The sequence below is a fragment of the Rhinatrema bivittatum genome, chromosome 10, assembly GCF_901001135.1.
Source record: "Rhinatrema bivittatum chromosome 10, aRhiBiv1.1, whole genome shotgun sequence".
NCBI lineage: Eukaryota > Metazoa > Chordata > Amphibia > Gymnophiona > Rhinatrematidae > Rhinatrema > Rhinatrema bivittatum.
The window spans coordinates 105,155,220-105,172,609 of record NC_042624.1 but is presented as its reverse complement, the minus strand read 5'-3'; the positions used below and the strand labels follow the sequence as shown (position 1 = coordinate 105,172,609).

The window sequence follows — 17,390 nt, the reverse complement described above, 5'->3', positions numbered from 1 at the left end:
ACGGGGAGGGAATGTTGAGATCCCACAATAATAATAAATGATTGTTGTTTCAGGGCTCGGACCATTTATGAATAAAGCTGCGGCCTTTGTTTTTCCCAAACCATTGTCTTGGAGTTATTTCTATGTTCAGGGTGGATGCGAGTGAGTGTGGTCCTGTATGTACATATTATGATGGGATGAAGCTCCAATTTATTCAAAATAGTACAGCTAAGTTAATTTGTGGCAAAAGTAGAAATGAGAGTACTGCTCCATTGTTAGTTTGCCTCCTTTGGTTACTGCTGTTGGAGAGGGTCATTTTAAATGTATTAACTGTGGATTTTTGCTGTTTACAGAGTAATGATCCAAAGCGCTTGTATGATTTGGAATAGTATATTCCAGGTCAGGCCTTGCGGTCTTCACAGGATCTCCAGTGGGAGATGGATTTTGGTTGCAGCATTTTTCATAACAGAGCTTTTACTAGCTTAGCTGCACAACTATGGAATATGTTACCAGGTGGTCAGAACTGAACTAACAATTCTCCAGAAGCATGTTAAGGCTTTCCTGTTCCCTGGGGCTTGAGTGGGTAGGGTTGCATAGGGTAGAGGGTGATGGTTTGTTTTTTTTTATATTTCTTTTTTGTATTGTAAACCGCTGTGGTCTATAAACTTTTAAATAATTTTAAATAAACACCCTCAAAGAATCCCTAATCAACTGAAAAATAATCACCACCTAAATTTATAATTTATAAACACCTAAAAATAAAAGCTGTCTATCTCCAGATGGAAGTTCTTTGGCATAAATTTTGCAATAGCAGTAAATTTGAGAGATTGAGATCATATCCAACATACCCTGGCTTATTAGTGAGATTCATTCTGGTCATAGGGGCCGATGCAATACGGTGCGCTCAGTCGAGCGCACTGTTTAACCTGCTGTCAGACGCGGGTTAAGTAGGCGCTAATCCACCCCCTAATGTGATAGGGGGATTAGCGCATATTTAGCGCACGTCCGACACGGAGTGAATGAGATAGCGCTCATCACTTGCAAATGCATGTGAATGAGGCCATTACTCATTCACTCCAAATGCAAAAAGATAAATGTGCATCTCAGAAGCACATTTATCGCTCGGATATTAACACCTGCATGGAGCAGGATTTAATAGCTGAGCGCACTGAAAGTACAGAAAAGCAGAAAAAACTGCTTTTCTGTACCTTAAAAAAAAAAAAAAGAGAGAGAAACCTCTGCCAGCTGCTTTGAAGACCGACGCCGATATGCTCGGCGTCACTTTTCATAACCGGCTGACTGTGGTTATGAAAACAGACGCCAAGTTTATCGGCATCGGTGTTCATATCTGGCAGACCACTGGTAACCGAGGGGTCGCCTTAGCAAGGAGGCGCTAAGGTCGCACTAGCAACCCTAGCACCTTCTTTCTAGCACCACCCCCCTAATTTGTTTATTGCTTGACGCCCCCCTTGCGGGCGCCATGCGTGTGCTGAGAAAGCGGGCGCTGAAAAGTCAGCGCCCGCTTTCCGCAAATTTTATTGCATCGGCCCCATAGTGTGCACAAAACAAACCAATTTTTAGAGACTACTCAGGGGGGAGAGAGAGGGAGACTTCAGTTAACCTAGGGTCAAAACACATCACCCAGCTCCACAGGTGATCAATAAAAACCCACACTTTTTGGTGAATAATATATGTTTATAGTACACTCATGCTACAAAAAATATGTATATATTGGGGAACACTAATCCTATATAGAAATAAAAAAAAAAAAAATAGCCTAAAGTTAATCCCATCTTCTTTTCACAGTTTACCTTCACTTTACCCTCCCTTTCTGCTTCCCTTCATCCCAGCTGTATTTATTTATTTATTTAGACACTTTATATATCGTCATTCCAAATGAAGATCACAATGGTTTACAAAAGTAACATTCATACTATAAATCAACACAACAGGGATTAATATAAATCTAATGATATGTTCTAATACATATTAACTAAAGGTCTAAGCCATCAGGCTAATAGTATCGACATTATAACAACAATTTTCTCATAATAGTCAATACATAGTCTTAAGATACTTAAATTCTCTTGTTAATTTATTACTCATTCTTCAATTATCTTTTGTCCTTCTTGTTTAAGTTCGCTGCATTCTGATGTTTTTAAATTAGGTTATATGCATTTTTGAATAACCATGTTTTTAGCTCACGTTTAAATCTTTCTTTCTGGTATCAAATGTAATGTCTCAGAGAATTCCAGAGCTTCGTGTGTTTTCCAGAGCGGGCACAATCTCTTACTTGCATCAGATGTGTACTCCATATTGTAGGCACAGTCAGTAGTCATTTATTTTGAGATCTTAGTGTTTGCTGAGATGTGTAAGGCTTGACACTACAACCAATCAGACTTGTGTTACTGGAGTGGATGATTTTGAATATTAATGTCCATACTTTATAATAGATTCGGGATTGTACTGGCAGCCAGAGCAAGGATATCAGCGAGGGAGTGAGGTGATCAAATTTCCTTGTTCCTAATAATTTTGTTGAGGCATTTTGCAATAACTGTAATGGTTTTAAGAGACGTGGGAAGGCTGAGTAATAGGGAGTTACAGTAGTCTATATTTGAGAAAATTAGAATTTGTAAAACAGTATGGAAGTCCTCGAACGTTAGTAAAGGTTTCAACCGATGTAATATGCACAGCTTGGTGTAGCCTGCATTAATTAATGTATTTATGTGCTTTCTCATAGTAAGGTTTTCATCTATCTGGATACCTAAGTCCTGTACTTGATCTGAGGTAGTAATGTGAAAATTACCCAGGTCTAGAGGCAGAGGTTTTATCTATTGAAGAATTGTTACTAAACCAAATGATTTCAGTTGTTTTTAGTGTTTAATGTTAGTTTGAGTTGAGATTCTTGCTATATTGCTTTCATATAGGTTGAGAGTATTGACGCTGTATTTTCAAATGATTTAGAGATTGGGGTGTAAAACTGCATGTCATGTGCATACAAGAAGAAGGTAGTTCCTAAATCTGCCATAATTTACATAGAGGGAGCATATAAATATTGAATAATGTTGCTGACTGTGCTGAACCTTGAGGGACACCTGTATCAATATGGAAGGCTCAGATATGGATTGCCCAATTTGACTTGGAATGTCCTATTAGAGAGAGAGAGGAAGAGAACCACCTGAGAACACCACCGTCGATCCCAATGTTGCTCAGCTGATGGCACAACAGGGTTTGGTCCACAGTGTTGAAGGCGGCTGTTAAATCAATTAGCACAAGAAAATAAGATTCATCAGCATCAAACCCATGTAGAACAGAGTCCATTAATGAGGAGTAATGTCTGTTGAACAATGTTTCCTAAATCCAAATTGGTCTTCCAAATGATTTACAAGTTGAGATGACACTGCTTTTTCAAGTACTTTTGAAAAAAGCAGCTCTCCTTATTTTACACAAGACCCCAGCTATATGCTCCATACTTGCATCTGTACGTTGCACAATGTGGAGGGAATGCGCATCCACCTGGATAAGACACTGTAAAATCATTAGGCTCATAATCAACCCACTACTATTCCTACATCAACAGCGGAGTCAATCTACCGAGCCAACATGCTAACCTACCCCATCCCGATTATTCATCACCACGTCTCTCATAACTTGAGACCTCTACTACGACCCTTGAACCAAGCTAAGAGATCTCTCATCCCTATCATGATTTCACCGCTCACCCAACTATTAGGATTCACGTTATTTTCTCTGACACTTTTCAATGCCCAATCCCTCACTAAGAAAACCCACATCCTCAATGATTTTCTGCTGGATTCCAAACCAGACATCTGTGCCATCACAGAAACCTGGTTAAAAAGTTCCGACACCCCCCTGATAAACCAACTACCGATACACCTCTACGACTTCTTCTCAATCCCAAGACCCAAAAAAAGAGGAGGAGGACTTTTACTAGCTACTAAGAAAGAACTCCATCTAACACAGCAACCTGTCAAGTCTTCCTAAAAAAAAACTGGAACTAGGCTTATTCAAGTCAAAACACATCCAAATTCTCCTAGTCTACGCCCCACCAGGAATATTGGACACTGAGGCCTCCCCTCTCATAGAAACGATTGCCAAATACATAAATACAGACTTACCGGCTATGATATTGGGGGATTTCAATCTCCATGTCGATGCCTCGCCACTCTCTCCTATCTGCGATACCTTCCTCTCCACTCTTAGAGCAATGGGTTTTGAACAAATCATCAACAAACCTACCCACAAAGCTGGTCACACACTGGACCTCATATTCATCAACTCAAACCTGTCTCACAAGAATGCTCCAGTCTGCACCCCTGTACCCTGGTCAGACCACTCCCTGATATCAACTACTCTCACTACCAAAGTAAATCCTGCAAAAACACTTGACTAACACGGATTCTACTTCCCCGGACACACATATTGCTCACACAAGAGATTTAGGAGTCATACTAGACAATCATCTGAACCTAAAAAAATCAATCAATAATATCACCAAAGAATGCTTCTACAAGCTTCAAGTGTTGAAAAGAATTAAACCTCTCCTCCACTTCCAGGACTTCAGAACTGTCCTTCAATCTACACTATTTTCAAAGACTGACTACTGCAATGCATTGCTCCTGGGGCTCCCCATCTCAGCAACAAAACCGCTACAAATGCTCCAGAACGTAGCAGCCAGAATCTTAACTAACACTAACCGAAGCGCCCACATTACCCCTATCCTCCGTAACCTACACTGGCTGCCAATAAAATACAGAATTCAACATAAAGCACTCACCATAATACACAAAACCATTCACAAACAACTCACCCTAGACCTACAGACCCCTCTCAAACTCCATGCCTCAGACAGGCCCATCAGAGAGGCATATAAAGGAATGCTGCAAGTCCCACCTACCAAATCCACCCGGCTAACATCCACCAAAGAACGTTCCTTCTCTACAGCAGGACCAGTCCTCTGGAACAAACTACCGACTGATCTAAGACTGGAACCGTGCCTCCATCCCTTCCGAAGGAAACTTAAGACGTGGCTTTTCCTCCAAGCCTTCCCCTTACTCAAATTAACTCGCCATACCCAGATCAAGGAACTAAATGTCTATTAATTTCATAACATATTAGTTGATAATTACCTAGTTAATCTCTATCGCTCTTACTCCTACTTCACTTATTCCTAGCTACACTAGCTCCCAAGTTCAATACCCCTGTTTATTGTAACTTTGATTTTTCGTCCTTTCTTATTTCTTATTTATGTCTACTTTGGTTTTATGTTTACTTTGGGTTTTCCCCTGTTCCATGTAAACCGGCCTGATATGAATCCCATTCATGAAGGCCGGTATATAAATATTTTAAATAAATAAATAAATTAGGGGAAGAGAAACATAGAAGTGCAATGGCATCTTCTCTTCCTCACTGGTGATATAGTCATACTGGATATACAGAGGGATTGTAGGCAAACATGGCATCCTGAAAGGGCAAAAAAAAAAAAAAAAAATCAAGGCATGCCAATTTTACATTTTTATATATTTGTAGTCATATACGTTAACCCAGTGGTTTTGTTCCTAATGGGCACCTTCATCAGAGAGAGTAGACACGTTTACACACCAAGGGCAGATTTATTCCCATAATAATGGTAGCAGCACTCCATCCCAGACTTACATCAGCCTGCAGCAGGAGTCAAATATATTTAGGATTGAGGGCTGCCAGAGGTGAATACAATGTGTATATGACAATTGCTATTTATTTAATGGGGGGACGGGATTACTACTTTTCCTCTAGAGGCTTAAAAGATTTTGGATGAATTGCTCCCCAGGTTATTAACCGTCACATTAATATTTTGTATGTGACGTCTATATTAAGAACACCTATCTAGAAAAACACAGGACCCTGTTTTTGTATGAGTTCTATAGTAGATAAAATAGGGGACAGGATATATATAAATATGTATGCTCTCCTCTATAGGGAATGTGATACCTATGGACAAGCTGATGATGATAACTTATTTGAAAAACAGAGACTATAAACTGGCTCATTATATGTACCAAGCTTCTTATACCATTGCTGGTGTTTATACTTTTCCACTTCTACGTATCAGCTTATGTGGGACATCAGAAAGCAAACGCCATAGCACAAGAGCCACTTTTATCACTGGGGGGTGGGTGGGGGAAATATGCTTTTAATGAAGGCTTTGGTGGAGGCAGGGGAGGCAGCTCTCTGTGGAGTGAGGAGAACAGATGTGCGACATTAGCTTGTACTGCCACTTTAAATGATCTGTATTTAAGAAAATCCCTTTGGCAGGCAGGCGATTGTTTTGCATTCAGACCAGATCGTGTTCCAAAGAAGTTGTCCTTTGAACAACCTCAGTGGCTTGGAAGCAATGCCTGGGCTACACGTAGTGGGTGGAACTGAAAAGTGTTAATATTAATTTTTAGTAGTGTTCTGTGTAGTGTATTACGTAGATATCTCTGCTCTAAAAGGTCTTACTGAGATTCATTACCCTGAAAGAAACTGGTTAAGGGAAGGTCAGGAGCGGTTGTCTTGGACTCTGCACTTTTTGCTGGCGTCCAGTCAAGCTTTGGAAGTCAGAAAGTGGACGTTCCCCCGATTGATTTTTCTTTGTTGTCTTTTTTTATAAATTGCTGTCTTTGCTCAGCAAAGAAAGAAAGCAGAAAGAAGCCAGATATTGTTTGGGCTCCAGTTTTCAACTGAATGCATCATGTGATGTAAAGCTGTGGCATGCTGTCATTCCTGTAAAATGCTAACAAATAATAGTGTGTATGTGGTCTCTTTTCTACAATTCTGGGCTGTTTAAAAAAAACAAAAAAAAAACCCCTATTGGGGGGGAAAAAAAATCTAAACGAGGATTAAAGAACAAATGAAGGATACCGTGTCAAAAAAAGAAATACATTTTTTTAAGGATTACATATGTGCATGTAATATATAAAGCAGCATTATCTTATACTCCATTGCAGAACTGAAAAGAGCCTGATTTGGGGATGAGTAAAGCTGAATATTTTTTAGTGCTCCAGTAAAGTTTAACTCCTAGTTTTGATTAAAGTATTAAGTAAACTGTGAAAAAATAAGCTGAGCACCAGGAGATGCAGCATCTCCTGCTCCTCTTCTGGTCACTGGTCAAGACTTGCTTTTGAAAGGACCCAGGAGATAGCTTGCCCCCATGACTAAGGGAGAAGGAGGAGGGGAGAGAGAGAGGATGAGATGGTTAAGTTCTGTGCAGCAGACAGAAAATACATTCTTGAAGTAAAAGTCGTGTTTTTTTTTGTTTTTTTTTTCCTGTCTGCTTTTAAAAACATTGGCCATGGGAGATGTTTGAGCGTCCCCTTTGTCCAACATCCTGCTTGCTGTAAAGTTCAGTTCTGGAAAGAGTAGGAGGCATTGCTGTTTAAAAACAAATGATAGTGAAATGATATGATCTTGTTTTTCTTTGAATGAATGTTGTGAGACCTGCATTGTTTAACTTAGCAAAGTGCTATCATCTTCTGTGTTGGAACAGAAACCCGGCTGTGCCAAGGCTGGGCTAATGGTGAGGAAAAGAACCCAAACTGTGTGGGGGTGTGTGTGTGTGTGTGTGTGCGCACATGGGGAGAAGAAAGGGGAGGGTCATCAAAGGAGAGAATAGTGGGGCACCTCTTTGGAAAGCTTTCTTAGGAAGGGACGGATGTCTGCTATCCATCTGTAGTATTTTTAGCAAATGAAACAGGTGTTTTAATTTTTCAAACTTAAAGGGAAGTTCTTCCTGTCGTATGTCTCACAAGACTCTTTTTTTTTTTTTTTTTTTTATATATTCAGAATGTCTCTCCCTGTTTCCAGCATATGATAGGGAGTCACATTTTCAGGGTATGTGATCTGGATTTTCGTGTGTGTGGTTCGAGTTACAAAGAAGAACTCAACTATGCTTGCATTACTTGCACTGACACTCTTGTTTCCCTCACGAAACGACAAGACAGTCTCCTGGACACAAACACACCAAGAGATGGTTCTTGGATATCTGAGATCTTTCTAGGGAAGCTTAATGCTTAAGTGGTGGAAATTCCCAGAGGATGCATAAGGAGTACACCACAGTTGCATGCATGCACGCCTTCCTTGTAGAGTGTCACAGATTAGTGTGAAACACTGCCCTTCTTTGCACAATGGAACAATAGAAATGTATAATTGCATACTCTGAATATTTAAATCTATATAGTGTTTCCTTTTCATAACTGTTCCTATAGTACACAACAGAATCCCCATGTGCTTTCGATGTCAGCACCTCCGAAGTGTTGCCACCTGATGTACAGTCAATTCCAGCCCTAATGTCACACTTCTGGCACATGAACTGCTTGGCAGATTCCTTAAAGGAAGAGGAGAGATTATTTTTATTTCTGTCGATTGTGATTTCTATCCAAAACAGGTAATCGGATGCACAGGGAGAGTGACTTGTCCATGGTCACGCACGCTCAGGAGCCAAAGATGATGTTCGGTCTTCCAGATTTATGCTGTGATCATTAGATCCTACCTTTTTTTGTCTTTGGTTAAGAAAAATGTCAATATGGTTGAATCAAGGCCACATTTCCGATTTTGAGGAAGTGGGGGGGTCAAAAGATTCTATACTTTTTAAAATCTTTTTTTTGGAGTGTTTTTGTAGTGTGATATAATCGGTAGATTTCTTGTCCTTCTGCTCCACCAGTTAAGAACACATGGGTTTAGTCCCCTCATCCAGTAGTTGAGGCAGAGGTTTTTTTTTTTTTATGACATCACCTGTATGTCTGTCATGCAAGGAACCAGAGGTAACCTGTGTTCTGTCTCCAGCTATTGGATGGACAGTTGTGGACAAGCTTTAACCCAGTTTTTTAAATTTAAGAACACTTTTTAATGATTATTTTATGGTTGTGATATAGCACTTAAACTATTTTTGAGTCAAATTTATCTTAAGATCCAAGCTCCTGTGGATTGTTCTCTACAGTGAAGTGAGCTAGGACAGCATCCCTGCTCACTACCCATCTGATGGGATTTGTTTTTACTCTGGGAGATCACTAAAGGCCGAATTTTCAAACTGCTGGGTGCGTAAAAATCAAGATTTATGTGCGGGGCCGGGCCCTTTGCATGCCACGTGCATTTTCAAAAGGGGCCCAGCCACGCAAATAAGTCCCGCTATGCTCACAAGTGCCGGGCCCTGAGAAAGGGGTGGGCTAGGGAGGCGTGGCCTGGGTAAGGAGGGGCGGAGTGGCTGCCAGCACATGCAAACTACTTCTGCTCGGGAGGAGCAGTAAGTAAAAAAAAAATAAAATTAAAAAAAAAATTTCGGGTAGGGGTTAGAGGTCGGGGTGGAGAGGGGAAAGGGAAGGAAGGTTAGGCAGGCGGGTAGGGAAATTCCCTCCCAGTTCGCTTCTTAATTGGAGCAGCCCAGGAGGGAACTGGGGGAGGCCTGATTGCGTCGCTGCACATAATTTACTAAAATTGCCGCCCGCACATGCGCGCATGGATTTTAAAATCTGGCGCGCGTGTGTATGCGGCCAAAAGATTTTATAACTATAAAATTGGCACATCCATGTGTGCGCGCTGGGAACCGCGTACACATGGGCACATGCGTGCAAGTATTAAATGTATCCCTAAATGTATAGTTTGAGCAGGTCTTTTCCATAGTATATTCCATACTTAATCGCAACAAGAGGCAGAAAAAAAGCCTGCAAACATTCACACTCACAATTTACTGACTTATTGTTTGTATATTTTTGATTATGTGTAGATTTATTTATTTATTTAGATATTTTATATACCGTCGTTCCATGTAAAGATCACAACGGTTTACAACAGTAACATTCATAGCTATGATTCAACAAATAAAGACTGGTTTCAGAGTTAGTATTCATCAACAGGCATCAAACGAACTGTTCCATTACATGTTAAAGAAAGGTCTAGGACATAAGGCGAGAAGTACAGAACATATAATACAACAACAAATTTCACCTATTACTTGGTATGTTATGTTGAGGTTCTTACATTCACTCATTAAATTTATATCTCATGTTTCAGTTGATTTCTCTTGTCTTTCTGTTGTCCTCTGCATTCTGATTTATTTTAAGTTAGGTTATATGCATTTTTGAACAGCCATGTTTTTAGCTCACACTTAAATCTTTCTGGGCCTGATTCACTAAGGCTTTTTCCCATTCTATGTCTATGGGAAAAATGCTTAGAGAATCAGGCCCTCTGTCTGGTATCAAACATAGCTTTTCAGGCAGAGAATTCCAAAGTTTTGGGCTTGCAATGGAAATCACATGATCCCTTCTTGCAACAGATGAATTCAAATAATACAAGCATTAGGGGGACACACTCCATGAAGTTAGTAAGTAGCACATTTAAAACAAAGCGGGGAATCCTTTTTCATGCAATGCACAATTAAGCTCTGGAATTCATTATTGGAGGATTTTGGACAAGTCATTGTTGGAAGTAAAGGCAGCTAGCATATCTGGGTTTAAAAAGGTTTGGACAAGTTCTTGGAGGAGAAGTCCATAACTGGTATTAACCAATCAGACTTGGGAAATGACAGCACTTATCTTGGACATTAGCAATATGGGATCTATCTACTATTTGGGATCCTGCCAGGTACTTGTGATCTGGATAGACCACTGCTAAGCAGGATACTGGGCTTGATGAACCTTCAGTCTGACCCAATATGACAATTCTTATGTTTTTATTAATTTTCATAGATTCGTCAGCCCCTGAGTGCAAACTTTTGCCATGTAAAACTTGCTCTTCACATTAGTTTTTTTTGTTTGTTTGGGTTTTTTTTTTTTTTTAAAGGAAAACTCAAAAAATTGGCAAGATGGAAATGCTATCAAATGGCAAAACATTTTTTTGCTTTAATTTTAGAGTAGGAGTATTCTCTTTGATATTATGAATCCAACTTTTTTCTGCTTCTTGCTAAGCCTATGAAAGACTTGTAGGATCACAGTGCTCTCCAAATGATTTAGAAGTGGATCTGGGAGCTACCAACGAGGAACATCTTCCAGTTACACATCCCGGGTTACAAATTATGAAGAACATCTTACATTAATTTAAACAAAATATAAGAAATATAGGATCAGATTTTCATTTTGTAACAAAAGTAGGTCCAACTAAGTGCCTGCACAATTTTAAAATAAAACATTTTTTTACCCCAGAATCTAATTTCTGCAGCTTTAGGAAGAGAAATTCTACAGAAAAAATATTGTGCAAGCAAAATTTTCTGCTAAAACAACCCTATGGTTTGTAACTTAATCCTTTGGGGAAAAAGTCCCACATTGGCTTTAACACAAGTTTTTTTGCTAGCACAAATTTTATTTCTGTGGATGATTTTGTTTTCCATCAGTTGTAGAAATGAAAAAACTTGGATAAGAGGTAATTTCAAAACCATGGAAGCAAACTGGTTTGTAGGCTTTTTGTATTGTTAATGTTTACCCTGCTTCTGCAGGGCATTTAAAGCTGGCTCAGTGTCATACCATGGTGCTATACACTTATGGGATGCATTTCAGTTTAGACAATTGTTTGAGCCAGCTGTGTTGAAGTGCTGTGTTTAGTTGTATTTATTTTTCAAACAGTGTGCGATGAAAACATTGAATTTCTCCTTTTCTGTGTTTGCAGGTTACCAGATAATGCAGAGTGAAATCCAGGATGCAGTCAACTATTATGTGGGAATAGATGTGGGAACAGCAAGTGTCCGTGCGGCTATGATAGACCAGGCTGGCACAGTGGTGGCGCAGGCAGATGAGCCAATTCAAATATGGGAACCTCGTCCAGACCACTATGAGCAGTCCTCTGATGATATCTGGGCTGCGTGTTGCAAAGTTGCCAAGGTATTTCATGCAATAATATAGAAAGGAACAGGGCTACGGACGATGGCAGTTTAGGGAAGGATGATGGGAATGGTGTAAGAACTGACTAGACCCAAGTAGTTTACAGAAATTTTGGAGAGAATGTCACCTGTATGTCCCTATAATGGGATGCCAGTGGCAAAGCAGGCCTGCAGGTGGTGGAATGGGAAGGATGAGGAATGCATTTTGGCAGTTTTTATCAATAGATAATGGGCACATTTTTCTTAGGCATTAAAGAAAGTGAATACACAGCATTGTATTAAGTGTCACATGGAATGATCCTATTTGAAGGCCTTATTGAAATTTCATAAATATTGTATGTTTGAGACTGATCCAGTGGCTCAGAGGCAGGGCTGCATGGCTGAGTTCAGTTCCTGAGCCCGATTTCTGCTGCCCAGGCCAGCAGGGGAATGGGGCTACTGTAGAAGCAGGGTGCACAGCTTGTGGGGGGAGGGCCTGCAGGGAGAGATTCCCAACTTGTGGATCCTGGATGAGGACACTCATTGTGATTTTTTTTTTTTTTTGGCTGGAGAGGGCGGCTAAATATGGGGGAGTTAATCCAGTGGTGTTGCACATGAAGGCTCACTGCTGCTATAGTCCCATTAAAGGCTGTTCCAGCTGAAAGGAGCAGGAGGAAAATTGCTAAGACAAAAAAGTAAAATATATTGTAATAATTGAAAATATATACAGAGAGATGGTAGTCTGAATCAAGTGTTCATACAAAGCATTGCATTTAAAGTTTGGTCTTTCTGTGTTGGATAGCGCTTCACTACCATTTGCACAGGGATTTCTTTACTATTATGTCCTGGATTTAAAAAGAGAAGGGTGAACTCAAACAGCAGGGAATGAAAATCCTGTTTGTCCTTAAAAAAAAAAAAAAAAAAAAAGTCCCATCTCTTCTTATAGCTTCTTTCTTCTGTGGTTACCTTTTTAAATATTCATGGCACGCTCAGTAATTTTGCAGATGGACAGTTCACCACTCTCTAGCTATTGATCAGCCTCTTTAAATATTAACCAAGCCAGACCTGCACTGTCCAAGGAAGGAGAGTGAGAGGGGAGGAAGGGTGTGTGATATTCATATGGTTGGATAAAGGATTACAACAGTGCTCTTTTGTGCCTGCTCCATTTTCTTTTTCCTTTAGCACGTTTGCCTTTTAATCACCTGCGACTTTCTTTAATAAAATATAATCAGTATTGTCCCTCAACGAGTTATCGGCATCTAATGTAATATCCTAGCTGCACGATTACTTGAAGAAATTAAAGTACTTATTTGGCAGCACTCAGGAATGACTGATGGCTTCTTTGCATCCCAAGAGCCATGACAGCCTCCCTTTGCTATCACAATAGTTTAAAAAAAAAAAAAATAAAAAAAAAAATAAATATATATATATATATATACATAATGCATTTAAAACATCTCTCTTAAATGCACAAAACTTTTTTCTGCGACTAATCTAGCTCTATTGAAACTAATTATAAAATGTTAATTGATACAATTAAAATAGTGGGAAAAATCAAGCAAGAGTTCTGAATATTTCAATTATGTTGCCTCTTGACTTTGGTGCAGTATAGCCTTTTTAGAGGGATTAAAAAAGGGGATAACTTTCAAACAAATGCTAGTGGCCTCGAGCAGATTATTTTTTTTTGCACTTATTTTCCGCAACATCAAAATAAATTGACCCATGTGGATTCAGGAAAAACATACATAAAATATCACACATTAAATACAAACACGTGTATCTCTACCCTTCAACATACACGTCTATGTAGGCTTACGTGCGAATACATGCAATGCATTGAAATCACGTATCTCAAAGCATTGAACGTGCATACCTTTCCTACTTTATATTAAAAATATATGCGCATATATCTTATGTGCAAAAGTTAAATGTAGGACTTACTCGCGCGTGGCCAATTTTAAAACATGCGCGCATAAATGAAATTAACCAGTTTGCCAATTAATCTGCCAGTTTTCCCAGCCCTTCTCCAGGTTAGCCTGAATTCCCCCCAGTTCACCCAGTCAGTACTACCCAATAAACACATTTAATTTAACATACGCCAGAACACGCTGTCTGGCTTACTGACACCTTAAAAAATATATTAAAAATATTTAAAATAAAACAAGATTTGAATAATTTAATAATTGTTCACATTAGTAGCCTTTTGTTTTTTGATGGATTTGTTTTGTTCTTAGCCTTCAAGACCATATACGTGACACTTTGAATAAGGTATTTGTGTGGTCTTGTACATGAGTTTTCATCATCATCATCTTTGGATAAATCTTATATTGGAGACAAAAGTTCTACAGTTTGCAAAGAATTCAATTTAATTTAGCTCCAATGCAGCTAGTGGAGCTCTGCATAGTCTCTGGATTTTGTAAGGATACCACAGTTCAGTAACTCATGGAGGACAGTCTAACTAGACTTTGAGTGGGGATGGAAAAGGTCAAGAGGCTAGAAAAGTGAAAAAATGAGCGAAACATCTTAGTTTTATAAAAATAATCTTCCATCTCTCTTTGGTTGCAACCAGGCTGAACCCATCTATGATCTAATATTATCATACCTATTAACACCTTGCATATTCATGGAATTATTCAACGTTCTTTTAAAAATGCACATTGTACACAACTGTTGTTAGTGATATATTTCCAATGATGATCCGTCTAATCTTAAAATAGTTCTTTCTTAAAATTAAATTACATTTCACATTCTCTAACTTCAGAGTATATTTTTTTTGTTTATGTCCCAGGGCTAAATGTGAGCATACTGCCCATTTTATCTTCAGTTAGTCAATATGTTGAGTACTTATAAAAGTCATCAAAATACGTGCATAAGGAGAGAGAGTAAACCACAAGAAGGGTTTAATGGAGAGCTAAACAAAATAAATGGAATTTTAGTTTAGATTTGAAGATAATAGCAGTTTTTCCTGGATGTCTATTAGTAGCTTATTACAGAGTAAATGTACAGATGGTAAGGCCCCAAACCAAGAAAAGGCTTAACTGGTGTGAGGGGCAAAGAAGTACATGAAGGAAAAGTGGAGAGAACATGAAGGATAGTGGTGGGAGATGAGCACAGAAAGATTGGAGGATGTACTCAAAAGGATAGCAAACAATTCTAAAGTGACAGATGACTTTCAGAGGGAGTCAATGCAGAGATGTTGAAACAGAAGGCAAGCTGCAGAGTTTTGCAGGGTCTAAAGGGGATGAAGGACCGAGTTGGAAGGGACTGGCTAGATGCTGTTGCAATAATCCAAGTAAGCATGTTAATGCAGAAATATGTGGTGATTGCGCAAGAGTAAGAGGAGTCAATCAAGAGTGTGGCAGCAAAACTTCTAAATCTGTCCTTCAGTTGAAAAGCCTGTAACGGCTTATTAAAAAAAATCCCTTATTGCAAGTTTCAGAGACATCACAAATGCCATCAACAGTAAGCCCCCTGATACAGTCTGTGTTTTTTGCTTGCAGCTGCATCGGGAGGAGCAACACGACCAACAAAGGTCCCTTCTTTTAATCGTTACAATTCACAAACTTCACATGAAAGAAGTGACTTCACGTGAAATGGAGTGACCGGTGGTGGTGGTAGTGGTGGTGGTGTCCCTTCCGATGCAGCCCCAGGCGCAACACGGACCTTGTCTGGCCACTTAACCATTGATGCCATTTGTGACGTCTCTGAAACTTCCATTAAAAGTTTTTTTTTAACTTTTCAAGGATGGATGTAGATGTGTTGTTGCCACACACTTGATTTGCTTTGATGATAGCTTGAGTGTCCACACTTTGCCTGGAAAAAATAAGAGGAGAACATTTTTCAAATATTGAAGGTTTGATAGCTAAGAGAAAAGCAAAGATTGGGGGGGGGGGGGGGGGGGGGGGGGAGTAAGAGGGAGATGAAAGATGACACAGAATCTGGGTTGATACAGAGAAAGGAAGGGGTTTAGTATGTGAGTGTTAGCAGGGGAAACCTCCCTCTCTCCATTTTGAATACGTTCAGCTTGAGAAAACCTGAACGCATCCATGAGGCCATAGAAAAATGACACTCGGCGAGGCAATATGGATACAGAGGATGATGGGGAAGAAGGTGAGAGAGCTGAATATCTTCTTCAAAGCAATGGTATGAACAGCCATAGGAAGACATTGCAGAACCAAGACCGAAAAGTTAAAAAGAGAAAAGACCTGTTTAACCTGGACAGGAGGAGACTTTCTTAATTGCCCTAGTCTTTCCTCAAATGCCTAAATGTCATAGTTCTCTGATTAGCTCCAACCCACCCTGCAGTTGTCCGCCATAGAGCATTACCATTTGTAAGATATCATTCTTTATTGAGGACAGTGGGTTGTCGGGGTTTTTTTTTTTTCCCATCTTCTTTCAGCTTGGACAGATGGGCATACAAGATCCCCCACTTAGTACACATTAAGCATCACTCCATTCCCAAGTCTAACCACAAGGCTTTGTAATGAACTAAATAACTTCCAGTTCTAGCCTGGCTTTTGCCTAAGCATGCAGCCCCCTGGCTGAGTGCCAGCGTGACCTTACTTTTGCAGCCTGCTGGTCTTACTTAGCTGCTAATGAATTCTTCCACTGCAGCCTACCAGACAGACCTGGCTGAATGGTTGCCTATATTTCTGCTAGGTCAGAGGTTCCCAATCTTTTTGGGAGCATGGACTCCTTTTCAATCTCCAATAGTTTTGCGGATCCCCACGTGCTTCTATTTCATATTTACCTGCAGTTATATTCCATATATAGAAAAGCATAGCTCTCTGCTTCAACGGCAGGGGAGAAAGACTGATGCTTCACACATAACCAGCATGGCTCTCTGCTTCAACGGCAGGGGAGAAAGTCTGATGCTTCACTTTCAGTGCATGTCCAGCATAACTCTCTGCTTCAATGGCAGGGGGAATGAAGAAAATAGGATCTATATACAGACAACAACCAAAAAGGACTGAATTACATAGTCTGGGAAAACAAATAAGCATGGGTGTAGCTTGCTTATTGCAGCGGTTACTACCCCTAACTAAGCTAAATATTTCACATAGATGCAGTTCCAATACTGCTCTCTACATTAATGGTGGGGGTAGAAGGGAAATAGAACCAAAAGGTTACTAAGAGCCAAGAGTAACAGATAAATATGAGAAAAAAAATGTGCAAAGCTTGCTGGGCAGACTGGATGGGCCGTTTGGTCTTCTTCTGCCGTCATTTCTATGTTTCTATAAGTTATTAATGTAATAACAAATAATTATAGACATACCAGACTCATTGATAATATATACAACTTATTAAATAATGCTTGCTGATATAAACTGAATACATATAATTCCAAAGCACAGCCATAAATGTGCAAGCTGTACTCATATTCAGTAACTCATGTAGTGTAACTACAGGCAGCCACACAACTTGGAACTGTTTGAATCTGGAGCGACCAGAGGGAATGGACTGGAGAGAGAAAGTAGTGACTGGACTGGTGGAAGGTGAGCGAGAAACTTGCGGGGATGGACTGGTGGAGTGAGGAAGACTGGCTGGGATGGATTGTGGAACAAAAACTGAGAGTGAGTCCCAGGTG

General features: G+C 39.8%; 1 protein-coding gene across 5 annotated transcripts in view; it reads left to right on the top strand.

Moving 5' to 3' along the window:
• FGGY (FGGY carbohydrate kinase domain containing) overlaps nucleotides 1–17,390 on the top strand; it is a 340,924-nt gene that overhangs the window by 35,634 nt on the left and 287,900 nt on the right. For 4 of the 5 annotated variants that reach the window (XR_003858912.1, XM_029617869.1, XM_029617871.1 and 1 more), the window contains exon 2: nucleotides 11,614–11,825. Coding sequence is in view for 4 of the 5 variants with exons in the window: in XM_029617869.1 (XP_029473729.1) it covers nucleotides 11,625–11,825 (201 nt within the window). In the remaining variant the exon portion in view is untranslated. Of the gene's footprint in view, nucleotides 1–8,274; nucleotides 8,405–11,613; nucleotides 11,826–17,390 lie in introns of those variants that run through there. The other variant, XM_029617870.1, reaches the window with a different exon arrangement.